This window comes from Hemitrygon akajei, chromosome 12 (assembly GCF_048418815.1).
Source record: "Hemitrygon akajei chromosome 12, sHemAka1.3, whole genome shotgun sequence".
Lineage (NCBI taxonomy): Eukaryota > Metazoa > Chordata > Chondrichthyes > Myliobatiformes > Dasyatidae > Hemitrygon > Hemitrygon akajei.
The window spans coordinates 27,695,095-27,712,912 of record NC_133135.1 but is presented as its reverse complement, the minus strand read 5'-3'; the positions used below and the strand labels follow the sequence as shown (position 1 = coordinate 27,712,912).

Below are 17,818 nucleotides of genomic sequence, written 5' to 3'. Positions count from 1 at the left end.
CACACATGGATTACTATTCTGAGCTTTCAATCCTTTTGCTCTTAACATATCTGCAGAATCCTTTAGCCATTTTCCTTCATCTTGTCTGCTAGAGCAACCTCATGCCTCGTTTTAGCCATCCTGATTTCTTTCTTAAGTGTTCAAAGAGGTTAAAGATATCAGTGAAGACACCAGCCAGTTGGTCAGCCTAGGTCTTCAGGTACTCGGTCAGGAAATCCATCTGAGCCAGGCGTGTCCTGTGGGCTCACCCTCGTGAAGGATGTGCTTACATCAGCCTGAAATGACAGGCTCATCAGGGGCTGTAGGAGTTTGTGAAGATGTCTCCATGTTGTGTTGGCCAAAGTGAGGCCTGGTGGCAGGTAAATAAGCTTTTCCTTAAGATCAGTAAGATAAAGGGGATGGTTATACGACTTCAAGAGAACTTGCAACACTTAGATGCTCCCCACCCTCCCTTAATATTGGTGGCACAGCAGCGGAAACTGTAAGCAGTTTCAATCTGCTGAGAGTGAACATCACACACAACATCTCATAGTCCCAGAACACAAACTACACAGTCATCAAAGCTAACCAATGCCTCTACTTTCTGAGGAGGCTAGGAAGAGCACATCCGTACTCCCATCATTGTACAGGTGCGCAGTAGAGAGCATCCTGACAAGCTTCGTCACTACCTGGCATGGAAACCGCACTGCGGCAGACGGGAAGCCTCTATAGCACATCCCTGGCATCAGCCTACCTGCCGGCAAGGTGCTGGAAAACCACCAGTAACATCATGAAGGATAACACACCCCCTGTCATGGACTGCTTGACCCACTCCATCAAGGAGGAAGCTACGTAGCATCCACGCCAGGACCACCAGACTCAAACAGTTACTTTCCCCAAGCAGTGAGGCTGATCAACACCTCTTCCACTGTTTTATTATTTGCTGCAAGTTGCCTTATGTGCAGCCTAACATTACTTTATGGAGATACAATCAACTTATGTATAATCAGCTATCTTTTATATTTATTGTAGGTTTTATTATTATTATTGATCTGGAGTAACAATTGAATTGAATTGACTTTATTCCTTACATCCTTCACATACATAAGAAGTAAAAATCTTTATGTTACATCTCCATCTAAAAGTGGCCATTCATTGTAGTTTATAATAAATAGTACGTGTAAGAGGACAGTCAATATAACATAGAAATACAATTGTAACAGTGTGAATTAATCAGTCTGACGTCCTGGTGGAAGAAGCTGTCCCGGAGTCTGTTGGTCCTGGCTTTTATGCTGCGGTACCGCTTCCCAGATGGTAACAGCTGGAACATTTTATGGTTGGGGTGACTCAGGTCTCTGATGATCGTCCGGGCCCTTTTTACACACCTGTCTTTGTAAATGTCCTGAACAGCAGGAAGTTCACATCGACAGATGCGCTGGGCTGTCCACACCACTCTCTGCAGAGTCCTGCGATTGAGGGAAGTACAGTTCCCATACCAGGCACTGATGCAGCCAGTCAGGATGCTCTCAATTGTGCCCCCATAGAAAGTTCTTAGGATTTGGGGGCCCATACCAAATATCTTCAACCGTCTGAGGTGAAAGAGATGCTGTTGTGCCTTTTTCACCACACAGCCGGTATGTACAGACCATGTGAGATCCTCAGTGATATGTATGCTGAGGAATTTAAAGCTGTTCACCCTGTCAACTCCAGATCTATTGATGTCAATAGGGGTGAGCCTGTCTCCATTCCTCCTGTAGTCCACAACCAGCTCCTTGTTTTTTTGAGACATTGAGGGAGACTTTGTTTTCTTGACACCACTGTGTCAGGGTGATGACTTCTTCTCTGTAGGCTGCCTCGTTATTATTTGAGATTAGGCCAATCAGTGTAGTGTCATCAGCAATTTAATTAGAAGATTGAAGCTGTGGATGGCAACACAGTCATGGGTATACAGGGAGTAAAGGAGGGGGCTTTGGACACAGCCCTGTGTTACTTTGTTCTCCTTTACTTGTGTATAGGAAAGGACATTAACCAATCTTAAATCTTGAATAAAAGGCACTGAGCTCGTCTAAGAGCAAAACCTTGGTGTTTGAATGCATTAAGGCCTTAGCACAGCTGTCGAGCATCATCTGTGATTCCAGTTTCAATTGCCACTTCACATGTGAGATGACTTTCTGGAGGTCATACCTGGATCTCTTGTACTTTATTTAGTCACCAGACCTGAATGCCATTCACCTGGCCCTCCTGTTTCATCCAGTTTTTCTGGTTGGGAAAGACTCTGAATGATTTTGTAGAGAGGCACTCATCCATGACTGAGCTTACAAAGTCCGTGACAACTGTGGCATCTTCATTCAGATCCTCTGTGTCTGTGAACATGGCCCCGTCAACTGACTTGAAGCAATCCCACAATTGCTCCTCTGACCACCTCTTCATTGTCCTTACTTCTGAAGCCCTTGCTCTGTAGCCTCTGCCTGCATGCAGGTAGGAGGACAGCTCAGTAATCAAACTTCCTGCAATGAGGTCTGGACGTGGAATGGTAGGCATTCCTTATCGTAGTATAGCGGTGGTCAAGTCTGTTGGGACCCTTGCTGCTGCAGATGGTATGCGAATGATGCCAACTGGCCAGAAATTTCTTCGAGCAAGCCTGATCGAAGCCCCTCACGATAATTTGAAAGGTGCCAGTTAGCGTTCTTTTGTTTGCTTATCGCTGTCATCAACTCCTTAAGTGCTTGCTTAACTTTGGATCATACATTGGATCGATCAGGCCAAGATTTTGTTTGTTATAGTTTTTTACAATCCTGAAACTTCACCCTTCCAGCTTTCCTGACCTGAAACTTAGCGCTTCAGTATCATATTTCTTTCCTCCGCTGCATAACAAACTTCAAGGCACCCCGGTAAAGCGAACGTTATTTTCCGCACTTACCTTCGTTACATCTCTTCCCGTGCCAACCTGCAGCGCAAGAGCAGCCGTAGGGATCGGGCAGGCAGAACCTGTAACCACTGCAGCGCCCTCGAGGCGTACACTCCTCTTGGCAATTGCGACCAAATCTTCCTGCTTCGCAGACTAAAACAAAAACAGTGGGCTGCTGAGAGTCTGACCAGTTTCAGTCCAGTGCACAAGACGAGCTTTTATAAGATCAATCACATTTCCAAATTCTGGATCAGATAGCATCTTAGTTTGGGTGAGCTAGGGCTTTTCTTTTTGGAATGAAGAAGGATAAGGGTTGGCTTGATAGAGATGTGTGGGATTATAAGAGGCATAGATTAAGTGGAGAGCCAAAGACTTTTTCCCAGGGCAGAAATGGCTAACATGAGGGGGGACATCATTTGAAGGTGATTGGAGGGAAGTACAGGAGAGGTCAGAGGTAAGTTATTTATTTATTTATTTATTTTTCCACACAGAGTGATGGATGAGTAGAACACACTTCCTGGTAGAGGCAGGTACATTAGGGACATTAAACTCTTAGGGACATGCATAATAGAGAAATAGAGGGTTGTGTGTGGAAGGGACAGGGTAGAGTTTAAAAGATCGGTACAACATTGTGAGCCCTAGGGCATGTACTGTGGTGCAATGTTCTATGTTTTTTGTCCTAATGCATCCAGAAGTGCTAATTTTCTCTGTTATCTCCACCTTTGATGCTGTCAAGCCAATCAAACCTTAATGCACTCCCCCTCTTAGCTCTCACTTCTCCATCTCTCATTGCCTCCTCTGTTCACTCCATCAAATTTACAAAGTGCGCACTTAGCTGTTCTTGACCACAAATTGGCTTATTTCTCCTCAGATCATACTTAGACACACCATTACCATTCTGCTTCATCTTACAAATACATTCTGCATAGCAAGGATAACATAATTTCTTTTATATATTAACAACCATATTCTGATACATTCCTCTCTGTCAATCCACCATCTCCCTTAACAGCAGTTTCCAAGAAGCTGGAGACATTTCTGTCACAGGCACTCAGATCCATGTTCATCTGCACCCATACCACCTCCTGCATCCATTCCCATCAAGCCAAGTAGCCCCGCATGCCCCAGGCTTGCCCTGCTCCTTTCCTGCACCTAAATACCTATTTGATCTGAGGCAGCATCCATCATCAAGGATCCCTACTACCCAGGACATGCCCTCTGCCCCTTACTATCAGAGGAGTGGTCCAGGAACCTGAAAACACACACTCAGCAGTTTAGGAGCAGCTTCTTCCCCTTAGCAATCAGATTTTTGAACAGACAATAAACCCATGAACACTACCTTTCTATTTTTGCTCTCATTTTGCACTACTCGTTTAATCTTTCAATACAGTATATATTTATTATTGTAATTTATAATATATTTTATGTATTGTACTGTACTGCCACTGCAAAATAACAGATTTCATGACATGTGCCCGTGATAATAAACCTAATTCTGATTTCTCTCCCATCCTCCATCTTCCCCTTTGAAACTTTGCTTATGTGACCCATCTCTTATTCATTAAACCTAAACTACTATTGGGTACTTGCTCGTTAATGCAAACACCTAATCAGCCAATCATGTGGCGGACATGGTCAAGAGATTCACTTGTTGTTCAAACCAAACATCAGAATGGGGAAGAAATGTGATCAAAGTGACTTTGACCGTGGAATGATTTGCTTATCTCAAAAAAACTGATGTCCTGGGATTTTCACGCACAGTAGTATCTAGAGCAATAGTATCTAGTATCCAGGCGAGAGGTCTGTGGAGCCCAGTTTGGGAATGCCTGATCTAGAGTTTACAGAGAATGGTGTGCAAAACAAAAACAAAAACAAAACAACCAGTGAGTTGTGGTTCTGTAGGTGAGAATGCCTAATAATGAGAGAGGTTCGAGGAAAATGGCCAAACTGGTTCAAACTGACAGGAAGGCGACAGTAACTCAAATAATCACACAATATAACATTGGTGCACAGAAGACCATCTCTGAACACACATGTCAAACCTTGAAGTGGATGAGCACCAGTAGCAGAAGACCATGAACATACACTCAGTGGCACTTAATTGGTACAGGAGGTATCTAATAAAGAAGACACTGAGTGCATGCTCACTGTACAAGTTTTGTGTAATATTGTGTTGATGTGATTATTATAATTTGAATTGCAGAGTTAATGAAAGTTTTAAACTTGTAAACTTCAAATTTCATGATTTCACATTTTAGTTCTGTGTTAAACAAGATATTCTTTGATAGTCATAGGTAATGATCTGGAAATCCCGGTATGCAAGATAGCATTTCTGATTAATAAGTTCCATACAGCTAACAGGCATCACTGGCCATGAGACCCCAATCCATTTTTATGGTGTTTGAATCCAGTTTTACACAAGAGAAAATTGTGTAAAATATGACAAAAATAGTCAGCAATTCTTTTTATTCATCTTCAGTTCTTTATATTCTTCACTTATTGAATGGTGATAGATACTTGTTGAATGATACACATACAGTGCAGGGAAGTTTCTACTGAAATCAGCAGAGCACCTGTGGTTAAAATAGCCACAGGAGAGGGTGAACCAATTTACCTAAAATAGCATGTGAAATTTACTATCAAACTTGAACAAGAGAAGATAACTACACTCATTCTGGTTTTGTGGACGTGTCGGCACGTTTCGAAACAGGATCTGTGAGCGGACGAGGAGCCTCACGTTCAGATGGCTACATTCGGGACTATTGGTGAATTTGTGGAGGGAGCCGAGTACTGGCTGGAGTATGAGGAAAGGTTCGGACACTTTTTCTGTGCTAATGGAATTACTGTGGAGGCTAGGGAATGCTCTATTCTCCTGACTGTGTGAGGGGCAAAGACTTACAAGTTGATAAGGAACTTAGCCACACCGCAGAAACCGGGGGGGGGGGGTGGGATTTCCAAATGACGAACTGTCAAGCTTGTGGGGAACCACCACAATCCAAAACCAACGGTTCAAGTTTCACAGCCATTTCAGGAAGCCAGGTCAGTCTGTGCCTGATTTTGTGGCCGAGCTTCGGCAGCTGTCACAGCATTGCGATTTCGGAGCCGTGTCGGATGACATGCTCCGTGATAGATTAGTATGCAGCATTAATAATGACGCCACACAACGCCGCTTGCTGGGGGGAACCCACCGTTGACTTTCAAGAAAGCCCTAGAGATTGCCCAAGGCATGGAGGTGGCTGCTAATAATGCTAAGGATATCCAGAAAGTACATGGGAGGGTCGTAGTCGGCGGCAGTGCACCAAGTCAGGAGGGAGACTGGTAAACAGGCAAAGTGGGTGTAATGTTTGCGGTGTGGAGGGACGCACTATGCAAATGTTGCAAATTCAAAGATACTGTCTGCCATGCTTGTAGCAAAAAGGGGCATTTAGCTAAAAAGTGCAGGAGTTTAAAGGGTAAGGTTAAGCCTGGGCAGGGGAAAGCTCAACAGACTCAGGCAGCCACACAGAAGCAGACGAGGAGGCAGCGTGTGCCTACAACATGTTTGGGGTGAAAACGGATGAGGAACCACCTGAACCATATTACGCCACAGTCACTGTCAGGGGAAAGGACATTAAGTTTGAGATTGATTCAGGGGCTATTGCATTGGTCATTAGTGAGGAGACCCACAGGAGGACATGGGGGTCCAACCTGCCTCCCACCAGACTGTCAAAGCTCAAACTCAGGACCTATACGGGGCAGCCCATACCTCATTTAGGGGTATTATATGTGAATATCTCAGCCGGGGGTCAGAAGGCTGAAGCCAGGCTGGTGATAGCTAAGGGCAGTGGGCCCAGTTTTTTGGGCTGCAATTGGCTTAGCAAAATCCAGCTCAACTGGCATGAAATTAAGTATGCACACACGATGGAGGACATTCTGCAGTGGTACAGTGACGTTTTCAGGGACGAGCTGGGCACACTGAAGGGCGTGACCGTGAAACTCCATGTCGACCCTGAGGCCACACCACCTTTTTTTAAGCCCAGGTCGGTGCCTGTACCATGAAAGGCAAAGTCGAGGAGGAGCTGGAATGTTTACAGGGGCTGGGCATCATTGAGCCCGTCCAGTTTTCAAGGTGGGTGGCTCCCATTGTTCCAGTTTTGAAGGCAGACAAAATGCTTGTTGCAGTATATGAAGAATAAAAGGTGCAGCGTGCAGATCAAGTCGTCGATGGCAATGTGAGTGACAGACATAGTCCGGACACGTTTGAGAGTGAGCTCGCAGCACAGGTTGCGGCTTTTCAGCCTATTACAGGAGAAATTGAAGTTACCCCCTCGGCACTGAAAGCCAGCACGCCACTTCTAGTATGGCGAAGCAGTGATTCAGCTCTTGTACCACCTGCCCAGTTACAGCAAGGTGCATCTCAGCCTAATGATCCCATCCTCGTCGCCAAAAATATATGGTAACTTCTACTTTACAAAAGGACCACTCGACAATTTTATGGCCAAAAGAACAGCTTTATCTATGACGGCAAATGATATTTATAATACAAAGGCTTTCAGGTAACTCGTGCGGCGTGGGTGGTAGAACTACATACAATGCATACTGGGAGTAAAAACCCCGCTGACCCCAGAAGCAGCCTCTTGTTACCAACAGCTTCCTGATTAATATTAACTTACTTTTAATACTCACATTACAACAGATAACTACACTCATTCTATTTCTAGTGGTCCCACAACCAACGATCTCACTTGAAGGATTCTTTATCTTATTATTTCATGCTCTCGTTATTTATTGCTACATATTTATATTTGCATTTGCACATTTTGTTGTTCATCGATCCTGTTTAAAGTTACGGTTCTATAGAATTTGGAAGTACGTATGCCAGCAGGACAAAGAATATCAGAGTTGTACTTGGTGACATGTACTGCATGTACTCTGATAATAAATTTTACTTTGAACTTTGAAATAGCCATACCCATGGTCAGTGAATGAATTTTACTGGACAATGCTGCTTTAGATGAATCAGAATCAGGTTTATTATCACTGATATATGTCGTGAAATTTGTTGTTTTGCGGCTGCAGTACAGTGCAATACACAAAAATTTACTACAAGTTATAATATTAAATATACACATTAATAAGTAGTGCAAAAAGAGAGTAAAATAGTGGGATAATGTTCATGGGTTCATGGAGAAATCAGAAGCCTTATGCTGGAGGAGAAGCAGCTGTTCCTAAAATGCCGGGTGTGCACCATCAGGCTCCTGTACCTCCTTCCTGGCGGCAGCAGTCAGGAGAGATCATGTCCTGGATGGTGAGGGTTCTCAGTAATAGATGCTGTCTTCCCAAGGAACTGCCTTTTGAAGATGTCCTTGATGGAGCTGGCTGAGCCTACACTCTGCAGCATTTTTGACCCTGTGCATTGGAGCTTCCGACCCATGTGGTTCCAATGCACAGCCTTTGTTACGCTGTTACTTTTGTTACTCTGTGGGTGTCGGGGCTGAGTTTCAAGTAAGTTAATTAAATCACCATAAAGTACATACATTTCATTTGAAGAATGGTGTGATACAAAGTTGATAATTCAGTTCTACATGGATGCCTGATTTATGAAATAAGAGTGCTGCTCAATATTAATCATCTGTTTTCTTACCAAATTGACAATTTTCTCCTGTGTAGCCTGGTCCACAGATACATTCCCCAGTACCTTCGTGACAGATCCCTCCATTCAGACAATCAGGGCAGGTTTTATCACATGATGTGCCCCACTTCTTATCAGGACAGGCTGTAACATAACATGAAGATGTTAGTACAATATCAGAACAGTGTCCAATAACCAGTTAATGTTCATGTAACTTTCTTCAGTTATTTCTCCTGGTGATAGGTCATAGCCCATATTGCCACTGAGCTTTATATCACTAACAATTTTAGATATATTACACATAATTCCTCTCATACAAATACTTACATAGGATGGGAACAGATGTGACTCAAGTAAAAATCCATACAATGCCCCTTTATTCACAACCTTCTAATTTACAAATGACCCATTTATGTTTACTCTGTTTTCTGTCTGGGAAATTAATCACTTAACTACACCAGTATCCAAATCTCAACACACTGTCCTCCAACTTTGCTTGATAATCTCTTGGGTAATACCTTATTAAAATTTCCTCAAAATTAAAAAAAAACCCTCCATAAATTGTTTTAAACTCAGTTGTACTGCTCGTTACTATATTCAGGTAAGTCAGATTTGATTTTCCTTTCACAAATCTGTTAACTCTCCCCAATCTTTTCACCATTTCCTTCATAATGGATTCCAGCATTTCCCTTCTACTGATGGCAGGCTAAGTGGTCTATAAGTTTGTATTTTCTCCTATCTTCCTTGCTGTTGTTACCTTCAAATTTGTGGGAACCATTCTAGAAACAAAATAATTTTGGAAGATGACAATTAGTGTCTGTATTACCTCAATTCCACTCCTCAAAGGCTAGTATAGAGGTCATCACGTCCTGGGAATTTATCAGCTTTCAGTTCACCCAATTCTTCCAATATTAAGTTTTACTATTGTTTAAAATCCTCATCATTCTAGACCTGTGGTTCCCAACTAGTAAGCTTTCTGTGTGAATCCTGATGCAGAGATCCGACCTGAAGCTTTGACAATTCCTTCCCCCACACCCCACAGATGCTGCTTGGCTCTCTGAGTATGCAGATTGTGCACAGCTCCAGATTCCGCCCATCTGCAGTCTGTTGTGTCTCCGAACTTTCTCTGTGTTCTTCCATGCAGTGAGAGAAAACTATTTGTTTCATTCCTCTTCACATTTCATGCTCAGGTTTGGTCAACCCAAGGGAGGAAATACTTATGACTGAAGGAACGCAACAAAGATTAATTAGGTTGATCCTCGGCTTAAATGGCTTGTTGTATGGCTTGGAAGATATATAGGTTAAGCATACAGGGCTTAAAGTTTAATGATCTTATCTATGCTGCTAGTTACAATGTTTTGATTAGTCAAATCTCCTTTTCGTAAACTTATTTTAATAGCTGTGTGTGGATGGACCAAAAACAAGTTAAAAACAAATGATCTGAAATATAAATGAATGGAAAAAATGAAAATGTTCTGCTATGGACAATTAAAGTATCAGGTGTAGGCTACTAATGCAGCATCTATTGACAGTTAACCTGTTGAATTTGCAGATTTTGTCATTTGATTATGTATTGCTGCAATATTAGTCTGTGTTATAGAGACCACATTGTTCAGCATGTGGACGAGGATAGGTAACTAGGAAATAACTATGAGAAAAGGACTGAATGGTATGCTCCAATGGACTCCATGGAGCAAATGGCCTTCTGGGATATATGGAGATATGCGACCTACCATAGATTAGATGACTGAGAAGAAGCCAAGCAAAATCTGAATCTGAGGGATTATCTTGCATTTGGGACTGATGTGACAAGGCTTGGGGCTCGTGATGCAGGAAAACAAAACCACTGAAAATGACAGGTGAGTGTGTGAAAGATTTAAAAAAGTGAGATTAAGATAGGATTAGAGTAAAATGAGTTGTTGATGGTTGGTGTGGATTTAATGGAACAAAGAGCCTGATTCCATGCTCCTGTGGCTTTGTGACTCGAACTCTCCGCAGTCTTATTACCATATAAGCTTTATACAGGGCTTGAAAATGTACAACAATGATTTTTTCCCTGCGGCTGTTTTGAAAAACTCCTTAAAAATATATAAATGCAGCACTTTTGTTAATACAGTTGAACACATGTTTACCCAAAAATATAAAAACTTTTAATCAAAATCATTCCTGGACCTGTGAGCCACCCAGTCTTTATTGGCTAAAAACAGTTTTTAACAAATATAGAGGGCCACATTGTAGATAATCACATGAGGTAGCACGGTAGTGTAGTGGTTAGCACAACAGTTTACCCAGGTGACCCAGGTTCAATTCCCATCGCTGCCTGTAAGGAGTTTGTGCTCCAGTGTCCTCCAAAGACATACCGGTTGATTTGTTAATTGGTCATTGTAAATTGTCTCATGATTAGGCTAGGATTAAATTGCAGATTGTCAAAGGCCCAGAAGGGCTGATACCATACTCTGTGTCAATATATTAAAAAATACAGAAACTGCATGCAGTTTAATAAATAATAAAGGGCATTTAAATTATCTTTTCACACCATCCTCTGCAAACTCTACAGTCTACCCCAGGAGATCAGCAGCTTCAGAGCTGCTTAAAGCTCGTCATCTGGTTCCAATAATTCCATGGTCAAAATCACTGAGATCACAATTCTTCCCCATTCTGATGTTTGGTCTGAACGACAACCGAATCTCTGGACCATGTCTACTTGCAGTTATGCATAGAGTTGCTGCTGCATGATTGTCTGATTAGATATTTGCACTAATGAGTAGGTGTATTGGTGCACCTAATAAAGTGGCCACTGAGTGGAAGTGGAGGGGGAGAAAACAAACTATTGGAGAAATCAGGGGTTCAGGCAGCATCTTTGGAGGAAAATGGACAGTCAACATATCAAGTTGAGACCTGTGATTGTCATGGGTAGATCCACAGCTTTGTTCATACTTTAAACACAAAATACTCTGCAAATGCTGGGGTCAAAGCAACACACACAACACGCTGGAGGAACTCAGCAGGTCGGGCAGCTTCTGTGGAAACGAACAGTCAACATTTTGGGCCGAGACCCTTCGTCAGGACTGAAGAGGGAGGGGTCAGGGGCCCTATAAAGAAGGTGGGGGGAGGCTGGAAGGTGCCAGGTGAAAAGATCAAGGGGTGGGGGAGGGGAAGTAGGGAGGGGATAGGCAGGAAAGGTGAAGAAGGAATGTAAGGGGAAAGCACTATGGGTAGAAGAAGGTGGAACCCTGAGGGAGGTGATAGGCAGCTGGAGGAGGAGGCAGAGTGAAACTGGGATGGGGGGAAGGGAGGGAGAATTCACAGTTCATGCCAAGGGGCTGGAGACTACCCAGACGGTATATGAGGTGTTGCTCCTCCACCCTGAGTTTGGCCTCATCACGGCAGTAGAGGAGGCCATGTATGGACATATCTGAATGGGAATGTGAAGGAGAATTGAAGTGGGTGGCAACTGGGAGATCCTGTCTGTTGTGGCGGATGGAGTGGAAGTGCTCGACGAAGCGGTCCCTCAATCTGCGTCAGGTCTCGCCGATGTAGAGGAGGCCGCACCGGGAGCACCGGATGCAATAGATGACCCCAACAGACTCACAAGTGAAGTGTTGCCTCACCTGGACGGACTGTTTGGGGCCCTGAATGGTGGTGAGAGAGGAGGTGTAGGGACAGGTGTAGCATTTACGCTTGCTGGGATAAGTGCAGGTGGGAGATCTGTGGGGAGGGACGTGTGGACCAGGGAGTCGCGGAGGGAACAATCCCTGTGGAAAGCGGAGAGGGAAAGATGTGTTTAGTGGTGGGGTCCTGTTGAAGGTGGCGGAAGTTGCATACTTTTACAGTTTCTTCAGCCTCTAGCAGCCTTTGCTGTTGAAAGTGTGAAAACTTGTGAACAGTCCTATTGTTATTTCACCAACTGCCGTGAGGCTATTAGCAACAAATGGAACTTCTGCAAAATTCAACAAGAGGGGACCTTAAAAAGAGTACATTACTGTATTGGCATTACTATATTAATAATTCTTGCAACTTTAAACTTATTAAAAAATCAGATTTTATCCAACTTAATCAAAGACAAACTGTTTAACCAATTAGCTTTTATTAAACATGATTTTATTTATAATGTTAAATTCAGTTTTCTTGTACTATGAAAGAAATAGCAACCCTAGGGATAGGTACCTCACATGGTCTCATCCATCATTTACATAAAAATCCCATCTTTCTGAAATATACTAATTTATTCAATTATAACATTTGGGCATCACCAAGAGGCCAGCGCTTACTGACCATCCCAAATCTCCCATGAACTTAATGGCAATCCAAACTGTCTTTAGGGCAGGTAAAAATAAACCATTTTGCTCTGAGTCTGGAGTCACAAATAAGCTAAAGTTTATTGGACCTTGTAGCCCAGATGAGTTTTTTTAGACAGCAATTATGGTTTTTAAATTCTAGGGTTTATTTAATTAACTTATTTTAAATTCCTCCGCTGCCCTGTTGTGATTTGAGCTCATGTTTCTTGATTGTCTGTCTAGTTTCCATAGGGCTACTGGACCAAATATGCAGCCATTTGCCAAATTCAAGAAGAAACTTACCTCGGACTATAAGTCTGAAGAAAGCACCTTGTAGAATATTCCCACTGAGTACTGTTGTGCTATAAACACAGGTGTGAGATGAACTCGCATTTTCAAACTCCAGGGGAACAGTCCCATTTTTTATTTCATTGGTGTGGATTGTACTCACGTAACTACCTAAGAAAACAAGATGTCACACACTGTGAGACATTGCTCCAGAATTACATCAAGAAAAATGTAAATAGGTACAAGGAGACAGAATCAGAAAGGCAAATATACAATTATTTAGAAATGCAGCAATCGGCTGAAGTTAGAAGTCTAAGGCTGACTCCAATTCCTCCTTCAGCCCTCTACCTTTTCCATTTATCGCCTCCCAGCTTTTCATGTCACTCCACCCACCGCACCCATCCACCCACTTTCTCCCTCACTGCTTTCACCTATCACCTGCCAGCTTGTACTCCTTCCCCTCACCCCCACCTCCTTATTTGGGCTTCTTCCCCTTTCCAGTCCTAAAGAAGGGTCTCGGCCCAAGACGCCGACTCTTTATTCCCCTCTATGGACATTGCCTGAGCTGCCGCATTCCTCCAGCATTTTGTGTACTTTGCTAAGATTCCTGTAGCTCTCTTTCTACTATACTGGATAATAGACATCACCAGTAATAAGAGACAATCTCTTTTAATTGTTCTAAAAGTGATTGATAAACCAGTGCCTACTCTCAAGAATGCAACACCTATCACATGCTACATGTTGACATGTCATGCCTCATTACTGCATTCATAATTACCGTCCAAACTCTACACAAGCATGCCCCTCGTGCGGACATTAAGCTGAGCTCCTTCCAACACTTTCAGCAGGACACTCACTCCTGCGGGAAAGTCTGACAATGAAGCAAACAGGAAGACTCAAGTCACTCACCATTGCATTTCAACATGACATCCTCATTTACCAAATTCTGCTTCTGCACTTGAAGGAAAGCAGTTTCGCCCCTGTTCACTGTGGTTGTGAGTCCGTTAGGGTAGAAGTCAGCTGGAAAGACAGAGAAAAACAACTTTCATACCAAAGCAATGAGTGGAAAGTTTAGAGAATGACAAGTTTCATTTCATATATGTTTTAACACCACATAATCTACCAAGATATTTCAATGGAGCAATATCAAATTTGGCACAGTCACAGAATGAAACAACATTGAATCAGATCAAAAGCTTGTAGAAAAGATGGGTTGTAGAGGCAGCCTCAAAAGGAGGAAGGAGCGATACCGTGGTAGAGAGGTTAGGGAGTGCATTCTACAGTTTAGGGACATCACGATTGAAGGAAAGGCCATTGATGAAGGACTCTGAGAAAGATCAAGAGCTTGAGCAGGGAAGTATTTTGGTTAGAGCACTGAAGAAGACAACAGGCTTTGTGGGGGTGGTTAGTCTATTGATGAATTTGAAAAATGAAGATTTTTAATCCGAATAGGTGTTTAATGAGAACCAAATGTAGTTAATGATGCTTGGAATAGAAGAGTGACCACAATGGTATTGAAGATGTTGTCAGGCAGGGAAATTGCAGAAGCTTCCAAATACTGACACGTTCAAAGAATGTGAGGGAGTGGTTACAAAATGTAAAACAACTTGACGTGGAGAAGGAGTTACCAAATACAGAGACCATTAGTGAGGGAGGCTGGGAGATTACCTGCAACAGACAGATGATTTGTAGAATTTAGGGAAATATCAAGCATTGGCACACCTACAGCCACACCTCATGAAGTCAAAAAAACCTACAACAGTCATTAGGCAGCTTACCAAACAATGACCTACCTCACAGTGGAATTACCAAACACTGGCATATTAGCAATGAAAGTGAGGGAGAAATAAACACAGCAACACTTTGTGTTAGAGTGACAGAGCTAACTACTGATGGGGGTAGGGAGTTACCATACACTGGTACACCTAGTAAAAGAAGTAACGGCGTTTGCAAACGCAGGCTCTGCTGGTGATAATTGGTTAATCATTTACCAAATGTAGTTAGTGATGTTAATTTATCTTCTGTCCTCAGTTTGCTTATAAAATTTGGTTCTGATGAAGTTGTTCAACAAAATCTGAAAATACTATAGTGCTGGCTCCTCACAGTTCCAGTGACACGTGATTGATCCTGACCTTTGGAACTGTCTCTGTGGAGTTTGCACATTCTCTCCTTATTATGGTTGTTCATGTTCCATCGCATATCCCAAAGATATGTCTACTGTATATTACCCCTTAATGTGGGTACGTGGCAGCGAAATGGAAGAGCAGCTTTACGGCATATGAGGCAAAATAAGGCAGGAGTGCAAGGAAAGACTGAGACTGGTGGGATTGCTCTGCTGGGAAGCGGAACAAAGCAGGTGTAGAAGAATTTGACAATGTGCCATGCCCGAGGCTGCTTAACAAGCTATGAGCCCATGGTATTACAGGAAAGATTCTAGCATGGATAAAGCAGTGGCTGATTGGCTGGAGGCAAAGAGTGGGAATAAACAGAGCCTTTTCTGGCTGGCTGCTGGTAACTAGTATTGCTCCACAGGGGTCTGCATTGGGACCAATTCTTTTTATGGTGGTTTCTTTCAAACTTATAGTCTTTTAACATCTTTGGACTATTTTTACTGTGCCCATGGTCTTTTTTTTAAATCAATTATGGTATTTGTCGTGTGCTTTTGTGATATCATTCTGGAGGAATGTTGTTTCATTTTTTAACTGCATTGCAGTTGTGGTTTCTAAATGACAATAAGCTGAAATTCAATGAATTCAATTCAATCAATTAATGATTTGGATGACGGAATTGATGGCTTTTTTTGCTAAGTTTGCGTACGATACGAAGATAGGTGGATGGGCAGGTAGTTTTGTGGAAGTAGAGAGGCTACAGAAGGACTTAGACAGATTAGGAGAATGGGCAAAGAAATGGCAGATGGAATACTTTGTTGGAAAGTGTACGGTCGTGCACTTTGGTAGAAGAAATACAAGGGCTGACCATTTTCTAAATAGAGATAAAATACAAAAAACTGAGCCACAGAGGGTCTTGGGAATCCTGGTGCAAGATTCCCTATGGGTTAAGTTGAGGACAAGTCTGTGGCGAGGAGGGCGAATGCAATGTTAGCATTCATATCAAGGGGACTATAATATAAAAGCAGGAATGTAATGTTGAACCTCTGGTAAGATGGCGGTGTGTGCAAACACAGCGGATTCTCGGAAGCCAACCAAAGGTTCTTTTCCTTTGTAAAAATTGTTTTTTTTTAAAAAAACAATCCAAAGATAATTCTGCTCTAAGAACATTGGGTACTTCAGGGCTACTCCAAGACTTTACTGCTCGTTGATCAGAATGGCTGAAAAGGTATCGGCAGGGAAGCCAGCCGAGGTATTGAAGGGCTCGGCCGAGATGTTGAAGACGTCAGCCAGGATGTCGGAGGAGCCCATTGGGATGTTGGAGGAGCCAGTTTGGGTACAGAGGAGCTGACCTGGCTGCAGACCACGTCGTTGCCTGCTACATGGAAGCACCGAGTGCAGAATAACAGTGGGTGATCGTCTTGGACATTTCACTCGCAATCGCAAGACTCTGGTGGACAGTGATAACCTAAGTTGCTGCAAGCCTGTTACCCTGGTCTGGTGGAGGGACTGTCGACGTGGGAACGTGTAGCCTCAGTTGTAGTGAGAACTAGGCCTCAAGCCTTGGGCTTGCCTGCTGCGGCAGACCAGCTGAGGGATGTGGAAGCGCTGCAGCATGGTTGAGCTCGGATGGGTCCTGGCCTTGCTTGTCAGTGCTGCCCTCCTGTGTTCAAGTGGTGGAATGACAAGCTGGATTACAGTATTTGTATCTGAACACTGCTGGGAGACTATCATCGATTGCTGGACAGTGTCGCTCAGGGTCTTGGACTACTTGTTTTTTTTCTCCCCCAAGTGAATAGGTTTTGCTTGATATTTTGAATTACGTAGGTTTCTCACTATTTTTAAATGTTTGCTTGCTATTTTGAATGTTTTGCACCTTGGCCCCAAAGGAATGCAGTCTTGTTACGAACTTGATTTGATTTGATTTTGATTCAGGACTTTACTAAGCTGTAGCGAGGCCTCACTTGGAGTATTGTGATCAGTTTTGGGCCCCTCATCTTAGAAAAGATGTACTGAAACTGGAGAGGGTTTAAAGAAGGTTCATGAAAATGATTCCAGTATCAAATGGCTTGTCATATGAAGAGCATTTGATGGCTCTGAACCTGTATTCACTGAAATTCAGAAGAATGAGGGGGGACCTCATTGAAACCTATCAAATGGTGAAAGGCCTTGATAGAGTGGATGTGGAGAGGGGTAGCCTTTTAGAATGGAAATGAGAAATGTCTTTCGCTAGAGTGTGTTGAATCTGTGTAATTTGTTGCCACAGGTAGCTTTGGAGGCCAAGCCTTTATGTTTATTTAAAGCAGAGGTTGATAGATTCCTGATTGGTCAGGGCATGGAAGGATACGGAGGAAGGCAGGAGATTGGGGCTGAGAGAAAAAAATGGATCAGCCATGAAGAAATGGCAGAACAGACTCGATGGGCCAAATGGCCTAATTCTGCTCCTGGAGCAGAATTCTGAAGAGGTTGAGGTTTCTCCTCACTATGAGATGATTATGGTGTCAAGCAGAGGGTTTTGCCAGAGTTTGTACTGGGCAGATTCATTAGCAGCATACAAAAGAGAGTTGGATTAATATCTGGGGGAAAAAAAAGGTTTCTCAGGCCTTGTGAAGGGGATAAAGAAATAGAATTAGTAGGATTTCTCATA

The 17,818-nt window shown here is 43.0% G+C and overlaps 1 protein-coding gene across 3 annotated transcripts in view; it reads right to left on the bottom strand.

Moving 5' to 3' along the window:
* tie1 (tyrosine kinase with immunoglobulin-like and EGF-like domains 1) overlaps window positions 1-17,818 on the bottom strand; it is a 104,613-nt gene that overhangs the window by 58,414 nt on the left and 28,381 nt on the right. For all 3 annotated transcript variants that reach the window (XM_073062776.1, XM_073062777.1, XM_073062778.1), the window contains exons 3-6: window positions 13,973-14,083; window positions 13,079-13,234; window positions 8,511-8,642; window positions 2,900-3,040 (exon numbers count right to left, since the gene is read on the bottom strand). In XM_073062776.1, the coding sequence (XP_072918877.1) occupies window positions 2,900-3,040; window positions 8,511-8,642; window positions 13,079-13,234; window positions 13,973-14,083 (540 nt within the window). The remainder of the gene's footprint in view (window positions 1-2,899; window positions 3,041-8,510; window positions 8,643-13,078; window positions 13,235-13,972; window positions 14,084-17,818) is intronic.